The sequence below is a fragment of the Pararge aegeria genome, chromosome 7, assembly GCF_905163445.1.
Source record: "Pararge aegeria chromosome 7, ilParAegt1.1, whole genome shotgun sequence".
Taxonomy (NCBI): domain Eukaryota; kingdom Metazoa; phylum Arthropoda; class Insecta; order Lepidoptera; family Nymphalidae; genus Pararge; species Pararge aegeria.
Window position 1 is genome coordinate 2,164,800 of NC_053186.1, and position 15,144 is coordinate 2,179,943.

Genomic DNA, 15,144 nt, shown 5'->3' on the forward strand with positions numbered 1-15,144 from the left:
TTTTTCGACTTAAGCTATAAAAATATGCATATTTTCATCACACAAAACGACCTCGGTGGGTTCTTTAAAAACACATTTTCATTGAAGTCCTTCGATCGCGAAATATTACGGAAACATCACAGCTCGATTATGTTATCAAATAATGTCACAACACACAAAAAAACACTTAAAAAAATCAAATCAACAACATCCACTCGAAAACAATTGAAATGAATTTGACATATGACAACTGACAATTGTTGACATTTTGCTTAACCTTATCTTGTTTTTTTACTTCTTTATAAAGAGGGTTTGGATTCTAGCCCTTTCACGAAATCCAGTTTTTGCATCTCGTATGTCAATAATTCACAACAGAAATATTTCAAAAAATATTGCTAAGAATAACGAATAAAAATATTACAACGGTGTATTGCAACGGTGCTGCAAATAATTTATTTCTATGGTATTGTAATAAAACTTCAGTATTATGCAAAATATAAACTTTATTAAAAAATCAAACAAATACACATTTTTATATTACTTTAATAATTAGTAAATTGACAAATATTTTTAAATTTTAGATATATTTTATTTTTATAAATAACTTAAATAAAAAACAATACGTTTACGTATTCAATTACGAAGTTTCTATCGAATGGTCATTTTCGGAACTTATACGAGTGTTTGAGGAATGTCCTGAGTTTAGTACATTGAATACACCTTATCTGTTAATGTCGTTTTTGTTAATAAACATTGTTTATTTTCATGTTAACCTGTGCCTATATTGACGATGGCACCCTACATTGATGTTACACGGTCAAAAGAAGAACGATGGGGACATCGCGGCTTGGCTAGGTACATTATTCAGGATACCTTCTGAAATGCTATATAAAGCCGCCATTTGACTGGTTTCTTGCATGCATGCATACACGATGTCAAATAAACTTATAAAGTACGCACGTCCGCGTGCCTTACCCAGTATCCGCCTCTAAGTGTGATATTGAGTATCTACTCGCGGTCAATCAACACAGACACATGAGGACACCCCTCATTGATTAGTCTATTATTGAATGATATCGTTCTCTAATAATCAACCCCTGAAGCCAGACAAAGCGACCTTCTTGACGAACGAAGCCACTTTTATTAATTTTGATCTCAAAATATAACTGGTAAAAAAGATACCGGTTTCTCCAGCCCTACCCTCAGTGCACCGGGTATGTTTCAGTACCGCCACAGATACTAGTGCCACCTAGCTGTGCCAACCCTAATATTAAAGGAGGATCCTTAGGACAGCAATAATAAGTGGCGAGTATAGCAAAACTCCTTACTAACGAAACCGCTTTTAATTAATTTAACTCCCAAATTAAAACCAGTAAAAAAAATTATTGGTTTGCAAGCCCTACACACCATGAACCGGCAGGGCCGTCGGATATATTTCAGTACCACCTAGCAGTGCCAACCCTATTATCGGGAGGATCCCTGGCGCAACAATATGAGGCCAATATGCCCACTGAGGCCAGACATAGCGACAATATGCTGATGCTGCAAACAGCTCCGGAGGTGATATCGTTGAGTGCTGTACCGGGTTTCGGTTGCACTACTAACAGGATGAGAAGTCCGAAGGCGCTGAGCAGTGAAAATGATGAGAGCACTATGTATCCTGAAACAACGTATATCTTGTAAAAATATTAGAACTATGAATGTATATAATTATTTATACAGTAGGTACTCAGAACAAAAAACAAACTATCTGTCAAATTTGTACCTATTTGCCTATTCCGGCTAATCTCCGATACGGCCGGACCGTTTTTGCGGGACTTTCACAAGCAGATATAGGATTACAATAGGAGCAGTGGCGTGCACTGTGTTTCTTACCAGGGTATGCATACAGCAGGAAAATTTCATAAAATGGAAAAAATCCTCCTCTATATTTCAATTTGAGGGTATGCAGTGCTTTTGTGCATGTATGAAGTGCACGCCACTGAATAGGAGTAACATAGGCTAGTTATTATATAGAAACTTGATGCTAGAACCATTAATAAATAATAATAATAATAATAATAAATATACTACGACAATACGCACATCGCCATCTAGTCCCAAAGTAAGCGTAGCTTGTGCTAAAGCTGTTATGAATAATATACTGTACTTATAATATACATTTAAACACCCAGACACTGAAAAGCATTCATGCTCATTACACAATCATTTTTCCAGTAGTGGGAATCGAACCCACGGCCTTGGACTCAGAAAGCAGAGTCGCTGCCCACCGCGCCAGTCGGCCGTCAAACACCATTCCTAACAATTAAACTGTACCTCTATATAAAAGGTTGCGACCGACGAGCAAAGTCGCACCATAGTTCGTTTTAAGCATTTTAATGGCGGAACTATAAAAACTTGTCTTAACAATTATTTATTGTAAAGTCAACATCTCCTTAGGATGCTCCGGTTTCGGAGCGAAACGGGCGTAAAGGGTACATTGCCGAAGATCTGTTCGGTGTGGAGTGTAAGGATTGAAGAAATTATAAATTACACCATACAGATTCTCATGCTTTTCGCGGAATATAGCAAATGAAGTTTAATTTTCATAATATAATATATCATGGATTTCCGCAAAGTGCTTTTATCCAATATTGTAAAAACATTTTTCATCAGCAATATTTTATTTTTTATTTGTTCAGGTACAGATACATTTTAACAAAATATAAGATGAACTCGTATTTGTTACCACAGTATAACCGATAACAGTATGGTTAGTCGTAAAATCTTGTTTCTCTGTTATAAAATGTTAAGTACTATTGATATTTAAGTAACCCGCATTGTGTAAACCACAATATCTTAGAAATAGTTTGTAAAATGTTGCAGAAACCTTTCTCAAGTAAAGTTATAACTACGACTTATGCGGGTACATAATAATGTTCGATTGCCGCTTTATCAATGGAGTTCAGTAACATGTCTGCAAAACATATCTATTTGTTACACACCCTCAAATTTAAAACTCCATCCTACTGGAACGGGAAAGAAATAAAAGTCATGCCTGTGTTAGGAAATAGGGAATTACAGCACTTTATCTAATATAAACCCGATGATTATATTAAATATATCAACAAATCATAGTTTGTATACTCATTGATAATGTATTGAAAATAGAATAATGGACTTTAGTAGACTGTCAAATAAAAGTATAGGATCTATGGCGGGAGACGCGAGTTTGACAATATAGATTGGCGGCAAAGAAAAAGTTAGGACGGATTTAAAGTAATGAATTGAAAAAAAGAGATTAAGTAAAGTATTGTGGATAGAACGTTACAAATTGGGTTGAGATGATTTATAATGGAAACGATACACTTAACGAAATATTGTTGTGGCGAAACAAGTCGTATGTACTGGTGATGGAGTCGTTAAAAGTTGTTGGTACTATGGTTGTACCTGATGTTGCATCAGATAAGTATATCTCATCCCTTGGTTTATTTAGGTATCATATATGGAGCCCTAGATCAACTTTATACCGACAGTTTATGTAGCAGAGGTTGCTCTATACAAACAACTTGTTCCAAAAGTCCTGATGTTATAAGTGATAATAGTAGTTATGTTTGACCTGTCTTAAAATATGTCTTGTATCAAAGGGCTTAGCGTTATTACATATGACGTTGTAATGATGATGTTGTAATTGTGTTTATAAGTTGTTTTAATTGATTGAATAAAAGAGCAACGGTAGAGTTTCTTGCCAGTGGTCTTCTCTGCCGAAGACAGCATTCCGAACTGGTAGTAGAGTCATTTGAAGGTAACAAGTAATATGAATTATAGAGAAGCTTAATATACAGTATTAGAGTCAGTCCAGTTGTTTTATTTCACTCCTTGGGAAGTCAGGTTTATAGAGTACAGACCCACAACACTGCTCTAAAGCAGGTTGGTGGGCTTTAATGATGTCTTTTATAAAATGAATACTTTAATATAAGAAACTAGGTATTTAGCTTCAATAATACTGTTAATTAATGAAAGATCTAAGTGCCATCCTGAACATTGTGGGTATTATAGTGAATAAGTGAATACCTGGGCCTTCTATATCTTTATATTTTCTTAGCATCAGAAGTGGGATCCTATTCATGTCCAATTTATGGCTTTCTCTAATGCAGATTTACTTTTTTTAGAACCATCCCGTCAAATATGGACATAGTAAAGAGTTTGATGTTTTTTATGATGCCTCAACTATTTGCTGCTATGTGGTAAAATTCCATTGAAGTATATGTGGTCCGGGGAACCAATTGATGTGATATTTTTATTTATCTTTTCTTTTTGTGGTTTCTACTTTTGAAAGATAGTACTTATTACCTGAAACTGATATGGCCTAGTGGCTCTTTGTTTATTTTGCTGAAATGATTAAGTCCAAAATAGATTTGATTTCAGTTTGTTTGTGATAACCAACGAGTCAAGTTGGCCAAACAGAATGTGTAATAAGTTTGATAAATTTGAATTATCAAGTTTTATTTAACTAGTCTGGTTAGACAAATGGAATTTGTGTTAAGCTTTATTTTATTAGTCTGTCAAGGTTAAAATACATAAACTGGTCAGGTTAGCCGAACGGAATGTGTGATATATTTTTCCTATGATTCTTATTTATTACATACAAGATTTCAAGTTTAAATTGAGCAACTAGTCAAGTTGGCCAAACAGAATATGTGATAAGTTTGATAAATTTAAAATTTCAAGTTTTATTTAACTAGTCAGGTTAACCAAATGGAATTTGTGTTAACTTTTATTTTATTAGTCTGTCCAGGCTAAAATAAATTAACTGGTCAGGTTAGCCGAACGGAATGTGTAATAGATTTTTCTTTTAATTCTTATTTATTACATACAAGATTTCAAGTTTATATTGAGCAACTAGTCAGGTTAGCCAAGCTGTTGACTTTTATTTAGGAACTATTCTATGTACTTCGAGATCGAAGTACTTGTCAGGAAAGCCGAGATAGGAGAGATTGTGTAAATTATTCAGAACATATAAAATAATACACAAAAAACAAAACAAAACAAAAAAAAAAAATCAAAATTTCTTGGTAGAATAGAATAGAATATGATTATGTGTCAGAACAATACATATAGGGAAAATTACTACTGAATAGCTAAATGAAATAGTTTAGTTTCTATGTTGGGTTGTGTGAAGAAAAGAATTAGGAGTCAGCTTAAATGTTGTGGGTTAGGTTAGGTCAGTGATCTTTCAGTATGATGTTGAGAGAAGTTTTTAAAAATGATATAAATAAAATACAATATTAAACTAAATTAATGTTGCTGCTGCAAAGGAAAATATATTAGTTGCATTATAAATAATTAGATTATACTTAGGTTTACAGTTGTTTAAATTATCAAATTTTATGTGAAATTTTAAGAGTCCTTGCATGATAAATGATTCTGTTAAACAGGTGGTTTAATTGATGTTTAGATTGAAATAATAGAAATAACAATTAAACATAAACCTTGGCTTTTATGATGATATGATAAAAAAAAAAAAAGAGGTAAACCCTCCATAATAGAAATAATTCCATCTTAGCGTTTTTATATTAATTTATTTATATTTATCTTATATATTACTTGACTTGGACAGTGGAAAAAATATGAATATCACAAGTGGGTGATGATGTTGTTGATATCACCAGTGGGTGATGATGTTATTGATATCACTTGAGAGTGATGATGTTGATATCACCAGTGGGTGATGATGTTATTGATATCACTTGAGAGTGATGATGTTGTTGATATCACCAGTGGGTGATGATGTTATTGATATCACTTGAGAGTGATCATGTTGTTGATATCACCAGTGGGTGTTGGTGTTTTGGTATATATTGGTTTGACTATTAGACTGTACCGATTGCATCTGTGACTAAATGAGACTAACAATGTTAATGACAGAATTGATGGGAAATACAATTACCTGTGTGGATATTTTGATAAAGTTGGACTAGAGGCAAAAGGATAAATTGTTTGAGATTTATATTGAGATGGAAATATTTGGATTGTGATTGTACATGTTAAAATGTACAAGATAAATGAAAATGAGTATTTTTGATTTACATTGTTGAAAATTAATCATTTTACTTTATTAGAAGTATTATATTGTTGTAATATGTTAAATGGTTTGGAATTTTAATGAAAATTTTTTTTGGTCACTTTAATTATAAAATGTTTTGATTATGCCTATCTTTTGATAGAATATTGTTTACAGTTTATTGATAAAAGTGTATACAGAATGTAACTGATTTGATGATTTTTTATGCTTATATACCATTTGAACTAATTTTATAGAGGTGTACATAAGATGATGTACTTATAAGCATGTTCTTTGAACCTAAAGACTTATGATACAAAGCATATACCTAAAAAGAATAACCCTATGTACTTCGAGAACGAAGTACTTGTCAGAATGGCCGTGTTAGGAAATAGGGAATTACAGCACTTTATCTAATATAAACCCGATGATTATATTAAATATATCAACAAATCATAGTTTGTATACTCATTGATAATGTATTGAAAATAGAATAATGGACTTTAGTAGACTGTCAAATAAAAGTATAGGATCTATGGCGGGAGACGCGAGTTTGACAATATAGATTGGCGGCAAAGAAAAAGTTAGGACGGATTTAAAGTAATGAATTGAAAAAAAGAGATTAAGTAAAGTATTGTGGATAGAACGTTACAAATTGGGTTGAGATGATTTATAATGGAAACGATACACTTAACGAAATATTGTTGTGGCGAAACAAGTCGTATGTACTGGTGATGGAGTCGTTAAAAGTTGTTGGTACTATGGTTGTACCTGATGTTGCATCAGATAAGTATATCTCATCCCTTGGTTTATTTAGGTATCATATATGGAGCCCTAGATCAACTTTATACCGACAGTTTATGTAGCAGAGGTTGCTCTATACAAACAACTTGTTCCAAAAGTCCTGATGTTATAAGTGATAATAGTAGTTATGTTTGACCTGTCTTAAAATATGTCTTGTATCAAAGGGCTTAGCGTTATTACATATGACGTTGTAATGATGATGTTGTAATTGTGTTTATAAGTTGTTTTAATTGATTGAATAAAAGAGCAACGGTAGAGTTTCTTGCCAGTGGTCTTCTCTGCCGAAGACAGCATTCCGAACTGGTAGTAGAGTCATTTGAAGGTAACAAGTAATATGAATTATAGAGAAGCTTAATATACAGTATTAGAGTCAGTCCAGTTGTTTTATTTCACTCCTTGGGAAGTCAGGTTTATAGAGTACAGACCCACAACACTGCTCTAAAGCAGGTTGGTGGGCTTTAATGATGTCTTTTATAAAATGAATACTTTAATATAAGAAACTAGGTATTTAGCTTCAATAATACTGTTAATTAATGAAAGATCTAAGTGCCATCCTGAACATTGTGGGTATTATAGTGAATAAGTGAATACCTGGGCCTTCTATATCTTTATATTTTCTTAGCACCTGCATGTATCAGTACTCACCTGATATGTAGTTTCTATTTGGCAGCAACTGGTTTCTTCTGGACCTGAAGCCCAGCAGACCAAGTAAGAAGCATGTGAAACCGGATAGCACTCCAAAATCTAGGTAATAACGACGCCCCATCTAAAATTAAACGAATTTGTCTCGTTTGAATATAATTCTTATAGAAGGGTATTTGCTTAATATTTTGGAAGTTACAAAGTAACATTACCTACACCAAACTTAAAATAAATAAGTGTTGAAATCGGTAAGGCACTTTTGCCAATCTGAAAGAACAGATGATTTTCAATTATAGCTAAGAACAATCTAGATTTCTTTAGTTTGAACGTTTTTCCCATTATTTTGAACTAGCTGTTGCCATCGTTTTTCGTCCGCATTTATAACGGTCTTTTTAGAAATTCCGTGGGAACCGTTTGTTTTCCTGGGATAAAAACCCTATGATAGTCTCCATCATTTCAACTAACTCTATGCCAAAAATCAAGTCGATTGGTTGCTTAGTTAGGGCGTAAAGTAAGTAATTTTTACCTTATCTACCAAAATAACCATACTAATAATATAAAAATATTAGTATGTATATTTTGGTAGACACATTACCACAGAGATACAAATGGGTAGATGCAACGGGCCTTAAAAATACATACTATTAAACACCCCCAATAATTGAACTAGAATTTGCACTCACAGTGTACATCATATAGAAACTCAAGCCGGCTGTCAGGCCGCCACAGAGCGTCAACATAAGTGCAGCTATCGTGAGCGAGGCAGCTGTAGCGTTTGTCTTTACGCTCGAAAATGACTTGTATGTGTCTTCTGAGTAAACAGATGGTGATTGTGCTGCTACCCTGGAACAAACAAGATTTACTTTATCATAACCATCAATATTTTGGCTATTAACTTCACTAATGGACATAAGCATCCTCTCACTCAGAAGAGAGAAACGTAGACCTTAGACCCGTCACCCAAATGAAAGATGGCAGGATTATCTCTGCTATGTTATAAACTGTTTAAATCACATATTATCACAAAGTCTAATCACGCTATCAAATCACAGAATCAAAAATTAGTAACTAGCGGCTTCGTCAACGTAAAACAACATTAAATTCATCCCATACAAATATTCAGTCAGTGAACCACTCGTCGCATCACCTGCACGTTGCTCGACTCCTAAAAATCCTAGCGTTTAATCCTCCACAATAATTTGGGCTATCAAATACAAAAATTCTATAGATTGTATCTTTTTATGGACCTACCAGTCGGATATTGAACTCCAGAAATTAGCACGTAAACTTCTAACCCCTATTAAACCCAGTTTAGGCTAAAAATAACGTTATCCAAACTTCTACGGAAATATGAATAGGAAATGCAAAAAAATAGCATTATATTTACCTAGGAATGATAACAGCTGTATTCTTATCCCGTCTTTGCTCCACCCTTCGATCACTTCTACTCTCTCTGCTATTCTCCCTTCGATCCATTTCGAAACTCCGTTCTCTCTTATCTCTAAAGCTAGTCATAAAAACATCTTGTCTATCGTAATCTGATAAACCATAGTTTAACTTCTGCTGAGCTTTGGGTGATATTGGAGATGTAGCTGGAGTGATATTTCTCGATAATGTCAAGTTTGCGCAGGATTTCGAAGGGGTAACCTGTAAAGAAAATGTCCTGGTTAATGAATACAGGGTATCCCGGACCCGTTAGGAAAGTAGTTTCAACCATTGTGCATCGGAAAAAAGGTACATTTAAAAAATATATCATGTAAAAAAGTGTGACGGTCAGCGCTTGACGATAATATTACGACAATAATTTATGTTGGACGGAACCGAACGATTCGCGTGGCAGGTGCATAACACCCTTTTCTAACGTGTCGATTTCTACCAGCTAAATGTAAGATCATGTACTAGCCAATAAAATACCTTAGTTGGTGTGCTAGAAATAATTTTCATAGGTGTCCCAGGGTATCTAGGACTATCCACTTTATTTGGTGTCATCCTCACTGACGGTTGGCTCGCGTAGCTCTTCAATTTCCTTGGCGTCGATAACAGTTCGTGTAATTTCTGAGTGGCTATGAGATTCTTCTTTGTCATCTGTGGTGATGTGAATGTGACGTTTCTTCTTACGTCTTCGTCATCTGATGGTACTATTGCGTACCTAAATGAAACGAGATTGATTTCATTTTATTGATGTGGTAGATTCAAATTCTGATAAGTAATATTTTCACATACAAACGTTCATCCCTATTCTTACCAAAAAAAGCTTAAGCATATTTTATTATTATAAAAGTAGATCTAACTACAGAATTAAAAATCCCAAGTAAATAATGCTGTGGGCTTTCATACAACCTTCGTACACCCATTTCACAGCTATTTGAGTCGATTTTAATAAACCCCTTTGCGGACGCTTACAGCCTAAAAGGCAGGTGCCTAACCTATCTTGTATATTTAAAATTGAAAAACATTGGTCTTTTTTACAATTATTCAATCCTCATCTCACCTTTTGGGTTGGTTTCCAAATAAAACGAAGCTTAAGTTACTTCCTATTTTATAATGCTCTATTTGCCCATGAACAATGCGCACAAACGGACATAGAAACTAAAATTAAACGTGCATGGTTTATGCCATCGTTCAAATAACTATATTATTAGCTTAATAAGTTACTTACTTCAAAATCAAAGACAGGTTTGAATGAAACGCTCCAATTTAATTACCTGTGTGCCCTTGTAGTTTTAAAAAAAATCTTGGATTTAAAATACAGACTAACTAAAATAAATACCTATGAGTTCTCCCATTAACTGTCTTGACGATTTCGGTTGGTATTTCCTTCAATTCGTTCTGATCTGGTCCGTCCACATTATACTCTTCTATTTCGCTTTCGTCTGCTTCGACAATCCTTTTCTTTGTTGGAGAATAATCTATACCGTCATCAACATCTATTTCATATCTATGCCTTAATCTATTGTCTTCTAATATATCATCACTATCTGCACTTCTGTTATATTTAGATCTAATGTCGTATCTGTGTCTAGCTCGACTATCTTCTAAATTGTCATCACTCTCGGCGTTTCGTTCATACTTGATTTGCTGACTTTGTCTGAACTGTGCCATTTCTAAATCCTCGCTCCTCGTCCTACATCGAACGACAGAACGAGATGGCTTGTAGACCATAGAGGCTTGCCTGTGGAACTGGTATTTCGCTGGTTTTGGCGGCAACTCCGGTGGTTCTTCCCGTCTTCCAGGCTGGATTCTTAAAGGATTATCGGATATATCCGTTCTCATTATTCGATTTGTTTCCATTTTCCGCGGCGAATTCCCCCCTAATGGTGGCATTCTTCGATTTGGTGATACGATTTTGGTTACGCATGACTTTTGAGCGAAAACAACTTCACTTTGCGCGCAAAACGCTGGGTTTGAATAGTACTTGTAAACTATCTTTGGGGACTCCATGTTTGTAGTTAGAAAATATGACTTGTGATGACTTATGGGGATTTGTTAGACCATGGTTCCTGTTGGGGTGAGTCTTTGAGCGTAACGGTTAAGGTCAACGGTTTTCTTAGCACTTTTTGTGGTCACATAGTTCATAACACTGATATAGATATTTATATTTAGTTACTTCTACAGGTATTTTAGGTATCTTAAAAACATTATTGTTTTGACTTAAATATCACAAACAGCAATTTCACTCACTTAAAATATAATTTTCGAATATCTTCACTAGTTTAAGAGTTGACTAACTGCTTTAGTTACACTATAGGTATGTCACATTTAAGTAAGTTTTTTTTTCCAATTTGGTTAAGTTACACTTAGTTTTATTTTACTAACATAAATCTTCAGTAACGATATAATTATTATATGTGCACTTTTTGTTTTAAAAATAATAAAAGTTTTAATTTAGTGGAATATTTTACTCAAGAGGTCAAATATATTTTGTTAAATCCACAGAAGTCCGTTCAGACCAACGTTCAACGGTCAACTGCAAGTTGCTTGAATTCCATTTTCAAAAAAAAAATGGGGTTCGGAAACGGCGCGCGCGCACCCCTGTGTTTAGCACGCGCTATGGGGATTACCTACTATTTTAAAATCAACCATATTTCTAATAGTGCTAAAGTGTTATTTCGCTTTTTGATGAGTTTGCTAATAAACTAAAGAATTCTAAAACGATAAAAGTCAAGTAGCGATTGTTAAAGAAACTTTTACTTCATGGAACAGGCATTAGAGTTCAAATTAGAATGTAAAAGTTTATTGGAGTGTTATGCAATAATAATTTCAATGAGCTTCGAACGGAAGGAACATTAAATGTGGGGTGAGAATTTAGGGGTCCCTATGGATGTTTTAAACTGTACTTAAGGGTTCTAAATTAAATTCCCTATTTTTTTATTGACTATTCCATTTCATATACAAAAACATATTTGGTACGTCTTGTCGTTTTGTAAATCTTCCACAGCGGTTTATCGATCCGGTGCGATGTTGTGTAGAGACCGATTATGAGTTAAACTTAGAGATTAGCTCGATACCATCTTAGACTGCATCGTCACGTACCAGCAGGTGAGATTGTAGTCAAGGAGTATTATTACGAAGTGAAATAAATAAAAACGATGCCTTAAATTGGAGAAAGAAAGACCTACATTTTTATTTGTATGAGATTACACCACTAAATAGGTTTCTCGCCAACCTGCATTGGAGCAGCGTGTTGGGTTTCCTGTGGATGCCTGTGTTCAGCAATGGGACGCTGATGATTATAAAGAGATAGGTATCGACTGAGCAAAATATAAGTCAAGGTCAAACATTTCATTAAAGTTACGTAAGTACCGGTCATGATAAAACTACTGTCAATATAAATAAAATGCGGGTAGACACCCTAATGTCAGTGGTTAGAAACATTTGGTTATGTTTATACAAAAATTAACTAACAGATGTAAAAGGTAAATGCTTGATTTATTCATATGTCTACTACCTCAGATATGACGGAACTTTGATGCCAAAACTAGCATGCGAATTACATTTTTGTGGAGATAATTATTTAAGGAATTAGTGCATTAATGCAAACACTAATAAAAAAAGACAGAGAGCCTACAAAAATGCCTTTTTAAAAGTGTTCCTGTTCCGATCTTGTGTTTGTCATTGTGCTGGGATTATAAGTAGACCATTCATTTTCTAACTGCAAATAATATTAATAGCGTAGATATTATTATTTTTGGAAAAAATAAAACCGTTAATAATTCATCAATACTTAGTTAGATTCAGCTTAGACCTCACCTCAAAACATTGCTATCTCTTGCAACTTATTGTAGAAAGTCGACTTGATTGATCGAGTCCAAGTGATTTTCGACGGCGTGCGGCGTAGGAAATTTAAAAACTCGGATGTAAAACTCAGATTACTTTTTGAGTTTGACCGTGCTGGTAACACCAAATTACCTTTTTAACTAAATTACTTGCTAAAAAAAAAGTTTGTAAAATCTTTTTTTTTATGTTCGTGGAAATCGCGGGACAAGATTATATTAAAAATTTTTGCTTGAATAACCGTATTATAGCTGGTGACAAAGGTTGCGCGCCCCTGCACACAGCTGCTAGGCAGATGTTCGTAACGGTTGGGGGCACGTGGCATCGCACAAGTATTATTAGAGTGTGCTGAACTTAGAATTTTGTGTACCTTTTTTCCGTTCACCAAGAAGGGGGGGGAGGTTGAATTAAATGCGTATTTTTATTTTATATGAAGTGTGTTGTACGCCGATTTCTCAACAGTTTCATAGCCGATTTGTTAAATATACAAATATTTGATTGAAAACTTTAAATAATACAAATTGAGAACAAACGGCTTTTATTTATTTGAAAAGGAATTAATCTACCCGTCTGGCCGTCCGCCTGTCTACCCGTCTGGCTGCCCGCCTGTCTACCCGCCTGAATTCCTGACTGCCAGCCTGACTCCCCGCCTGTCTGCCCACGACTTCTGACTTGACTCGGCTTGCTTTTTCATGGTTTTCTTCAGCAGCAACTGTGCGTTTATCGCTGGCAGAACACCCCCTTGGGATATAGTGACACCAGTGAGCATTCTGCTCAGTTCCTCATCGTTTTTAATCGCGAACAGCAGTGGCGTGCTCTTCATACATGCACAAAAGCACTGCATACCCTAAAATTGATATTATAACTCGTAAAGGAGGGGATTTTTTGCTGTTTTACGCAATTTTCCTGTTGTATGGATACCCTGGTGAGAAACTCAGTGCACGCCACTGGCGAACAGCAAATGTCGGGGTACTAGCCTCGACTTTTGGTTCTGAAACGCGACTTCTGACGCAAGGTCCAACATCTCCGACGCCAAGTACTCGACCACTGCAGCTAAGAAGACTGACGCTCCACTCCCAATTCTTGGCGCGAAATTCCCCTTCTTCAACATTTTGTGGATCTTATAACTATATACAAGTTAGTAAATAAATGACGTTTACAAAAGATGCAAGCTCCTTTTTCGTACCTACCTACTTTTTTTAAAGATTTGGTTTGTTAAACTCTCTTATTTTTCTACTCGCACAAAGTCATACAGTTGTCAGACAAAATAAATATTATTAAGACACGAAGTGCCGCGCAAAGCTTTAAATACTTTTAATAAAATTTCTCGTTATAAGTTTAGAAAAATATGTCCTCTAAAGCTAAGAAAACTAGCAGCAAGACCAGATCGTCACGTGCAGGCCTAACATTCCCAGTAGGAAGGATCCACAAAATGTTGAAGAAGGGGAACTTCGCGCCAAGAATTGGGAGTGGAGCGTCAGTCTTCTTAGCTGCAGTGGTCGAGTACTTGGCGTCGGAGATCTTGGACCTTGCGTCAGAAGTCGCGTTTCAGAACCAAAAGTCGAGGCTAGTACCCCGACATTTGCTGTTCGCGATTAAAAACGATGAAGAACTGAGCAGAATGCTCACTGGTGTCACTATATCCCAAGGGGGTGTACTGCCAGCGATAAACGCACAGTTGCTACCGAAGAAAACCATGAAAAAGCAAGCCGAGTCAAGTCAGAAGTCGCAACAGTTTTAGAGGAAGGAAAAAAAGAAAAAAAAATCGAAAAATAAAAAAAAAAATAAAAAAATGTAACGATATCATTTGCAGACAGAAAAATGAACGAAAATCTCGAAACATTGACAACTATCAATTGATTATTTTGACGGAGAGTAACGAATTACGCTCAAAAGAACCTGAATTAATGGAAGCATGTCGTACGTTGAGAAAAAAAAACCGAAAAGTATAAAAAAAAAGTTATAAGAAAAAAAAAATTAAAAATACAAAAATAGTGCTGTTATATTTATTATTAAATTATTCAACTCATTTCTTACTTGGTGGTGGGTCTTCAGAACAAAGTCCTTTTGAGGACTGCAATTTATCTATTGTTTAATGAACTGCTAACGTTAATTTTATGTTTTATAATCCGGGGAAGAGCAATCGTTCTATGCGTTATTCTGCCGTAAGCAGTATTGATGTGTACCGGGTTATGGTTGCCAGTGTAATTACAGCGTGAGGTTGATGGACAAAGTAGCATTCAAAGTGTTGCTCTGTTACCATCTGCTTGGTCCGAAAAAAGCGTTACTATAGAAATAAAAAAAACACAAATACAGATTGACTCGCGCAGTTCTATGTCAATATGATTTCAAGAATCAGATTCAGATAAACACCCAGACACTGAAAAACTCATCACACAAAC

General features: G+C 35.0%; 3 protein-coding genes across 3 annotated transcripts in view; 1 reads left to right on the forward strand and 2 right to left on the reverse strand.

Annotated features, from left to right (window-relative positions):
- LOC120625064 overlaps positions 1 to 11,030 on the reverse strand; it is a 49,802-nt gene extending 38,772 nt beyond the window's left edge. The window contains exons 1-7 of the mRNA XM_039891976.1: positions 10,239 to 11,030; positions 9,383 to 9,617; positions 8,856 to 9,115; positions 8,152 to 8,311; positions 7,472 to 7,592; positions 1,423 to 1,639; positions 417 to 420 (exon numbers count right to left, since the gene is read on the reverse strand). Coding sequence (XP_039747910.1) covers positions 417 to 420; positions 1,423 to 1,639; positions 7,472 to 7,592; positions 8,152 to 8,311; positions 8,856 to 9,115; positions 9,383 to 9,617; positions 10,239 to 10,909 — 1,668 coding nt within the window. The 5' untranslated portion in view covers positions 10,910 to 11,030. The remainder of the gene's footprint in view (positions 1 to 416; positions 421 to 1,422; positions 1,640 to 7,471; positions 7,593 to 8,151; positions 8,312 to 8,855; positions 9,116 to 9,382; positions 9,618 to 10,238) is intronic.
- Positions 11,031 to 13,257: 2,227 nt separating this feature from the next.
- LOC120625009 (histone H2A, sperm-like) lies at positions 13,258 to 13,993 on the reverse strand. The gene is made up of 3 exons (XM_039891919.1): positions 13,986 to 13,993; positions 13,699 to 13,869; positions 13,258 to 13,557 (listed from the first exon to the last, which is right to left on the reverse strand). Exons 1-3 carry the CDS (start codon positions 13,991 to 13,993, stop codon positions 13,353 to 13,355), a joined length of 384 nt encoding a protein of 127 aa, XP_039747853.1. The 3' UTR covers positions 13,258 to 13,352.
- A 49-nt stretch (positions 13,994 to 14,042) lies between these two features.
- Positions 14,043 to 14,823, forward strand: LOC120625194 (histone H2A, sperm-like). The gene has a single exon (XM_039892178.1). It carries the CDS (start codon positions 14,091 to 14,093, stop codon positions 14,481 to 14,483), a length of 393 nt encoding a protein of 130 aa, XP_039748112.1. The 5' UTR covers positions 14,043 to 14,090; the 3' UTR covers positions 14,484 to 14,823.
- The last annotated feature ends 321 nt before the right edge of the window (positions 14,824 to 15,144 follow it).

Excerpts from the sequence above, each read along its gene's own strand:
- LOC120625009 (XM_039891919.1), bottom strand. Across the intron at positions 13,558-13,698 it reads CTAGTACCCCGACATTTGCT|CACGCCACTGCTGTTCGCGA; the intron begins GTTCGCCAGTGG and ends ATGTATGAAGAG.
- LOC120625194 (XM_039892178.1), top strand. The coding sequence starts at position 14,091 with ATGTCCTCTAAAGCTAAGAAAACTAGCAGCAAGACCAGATCGTCACGT.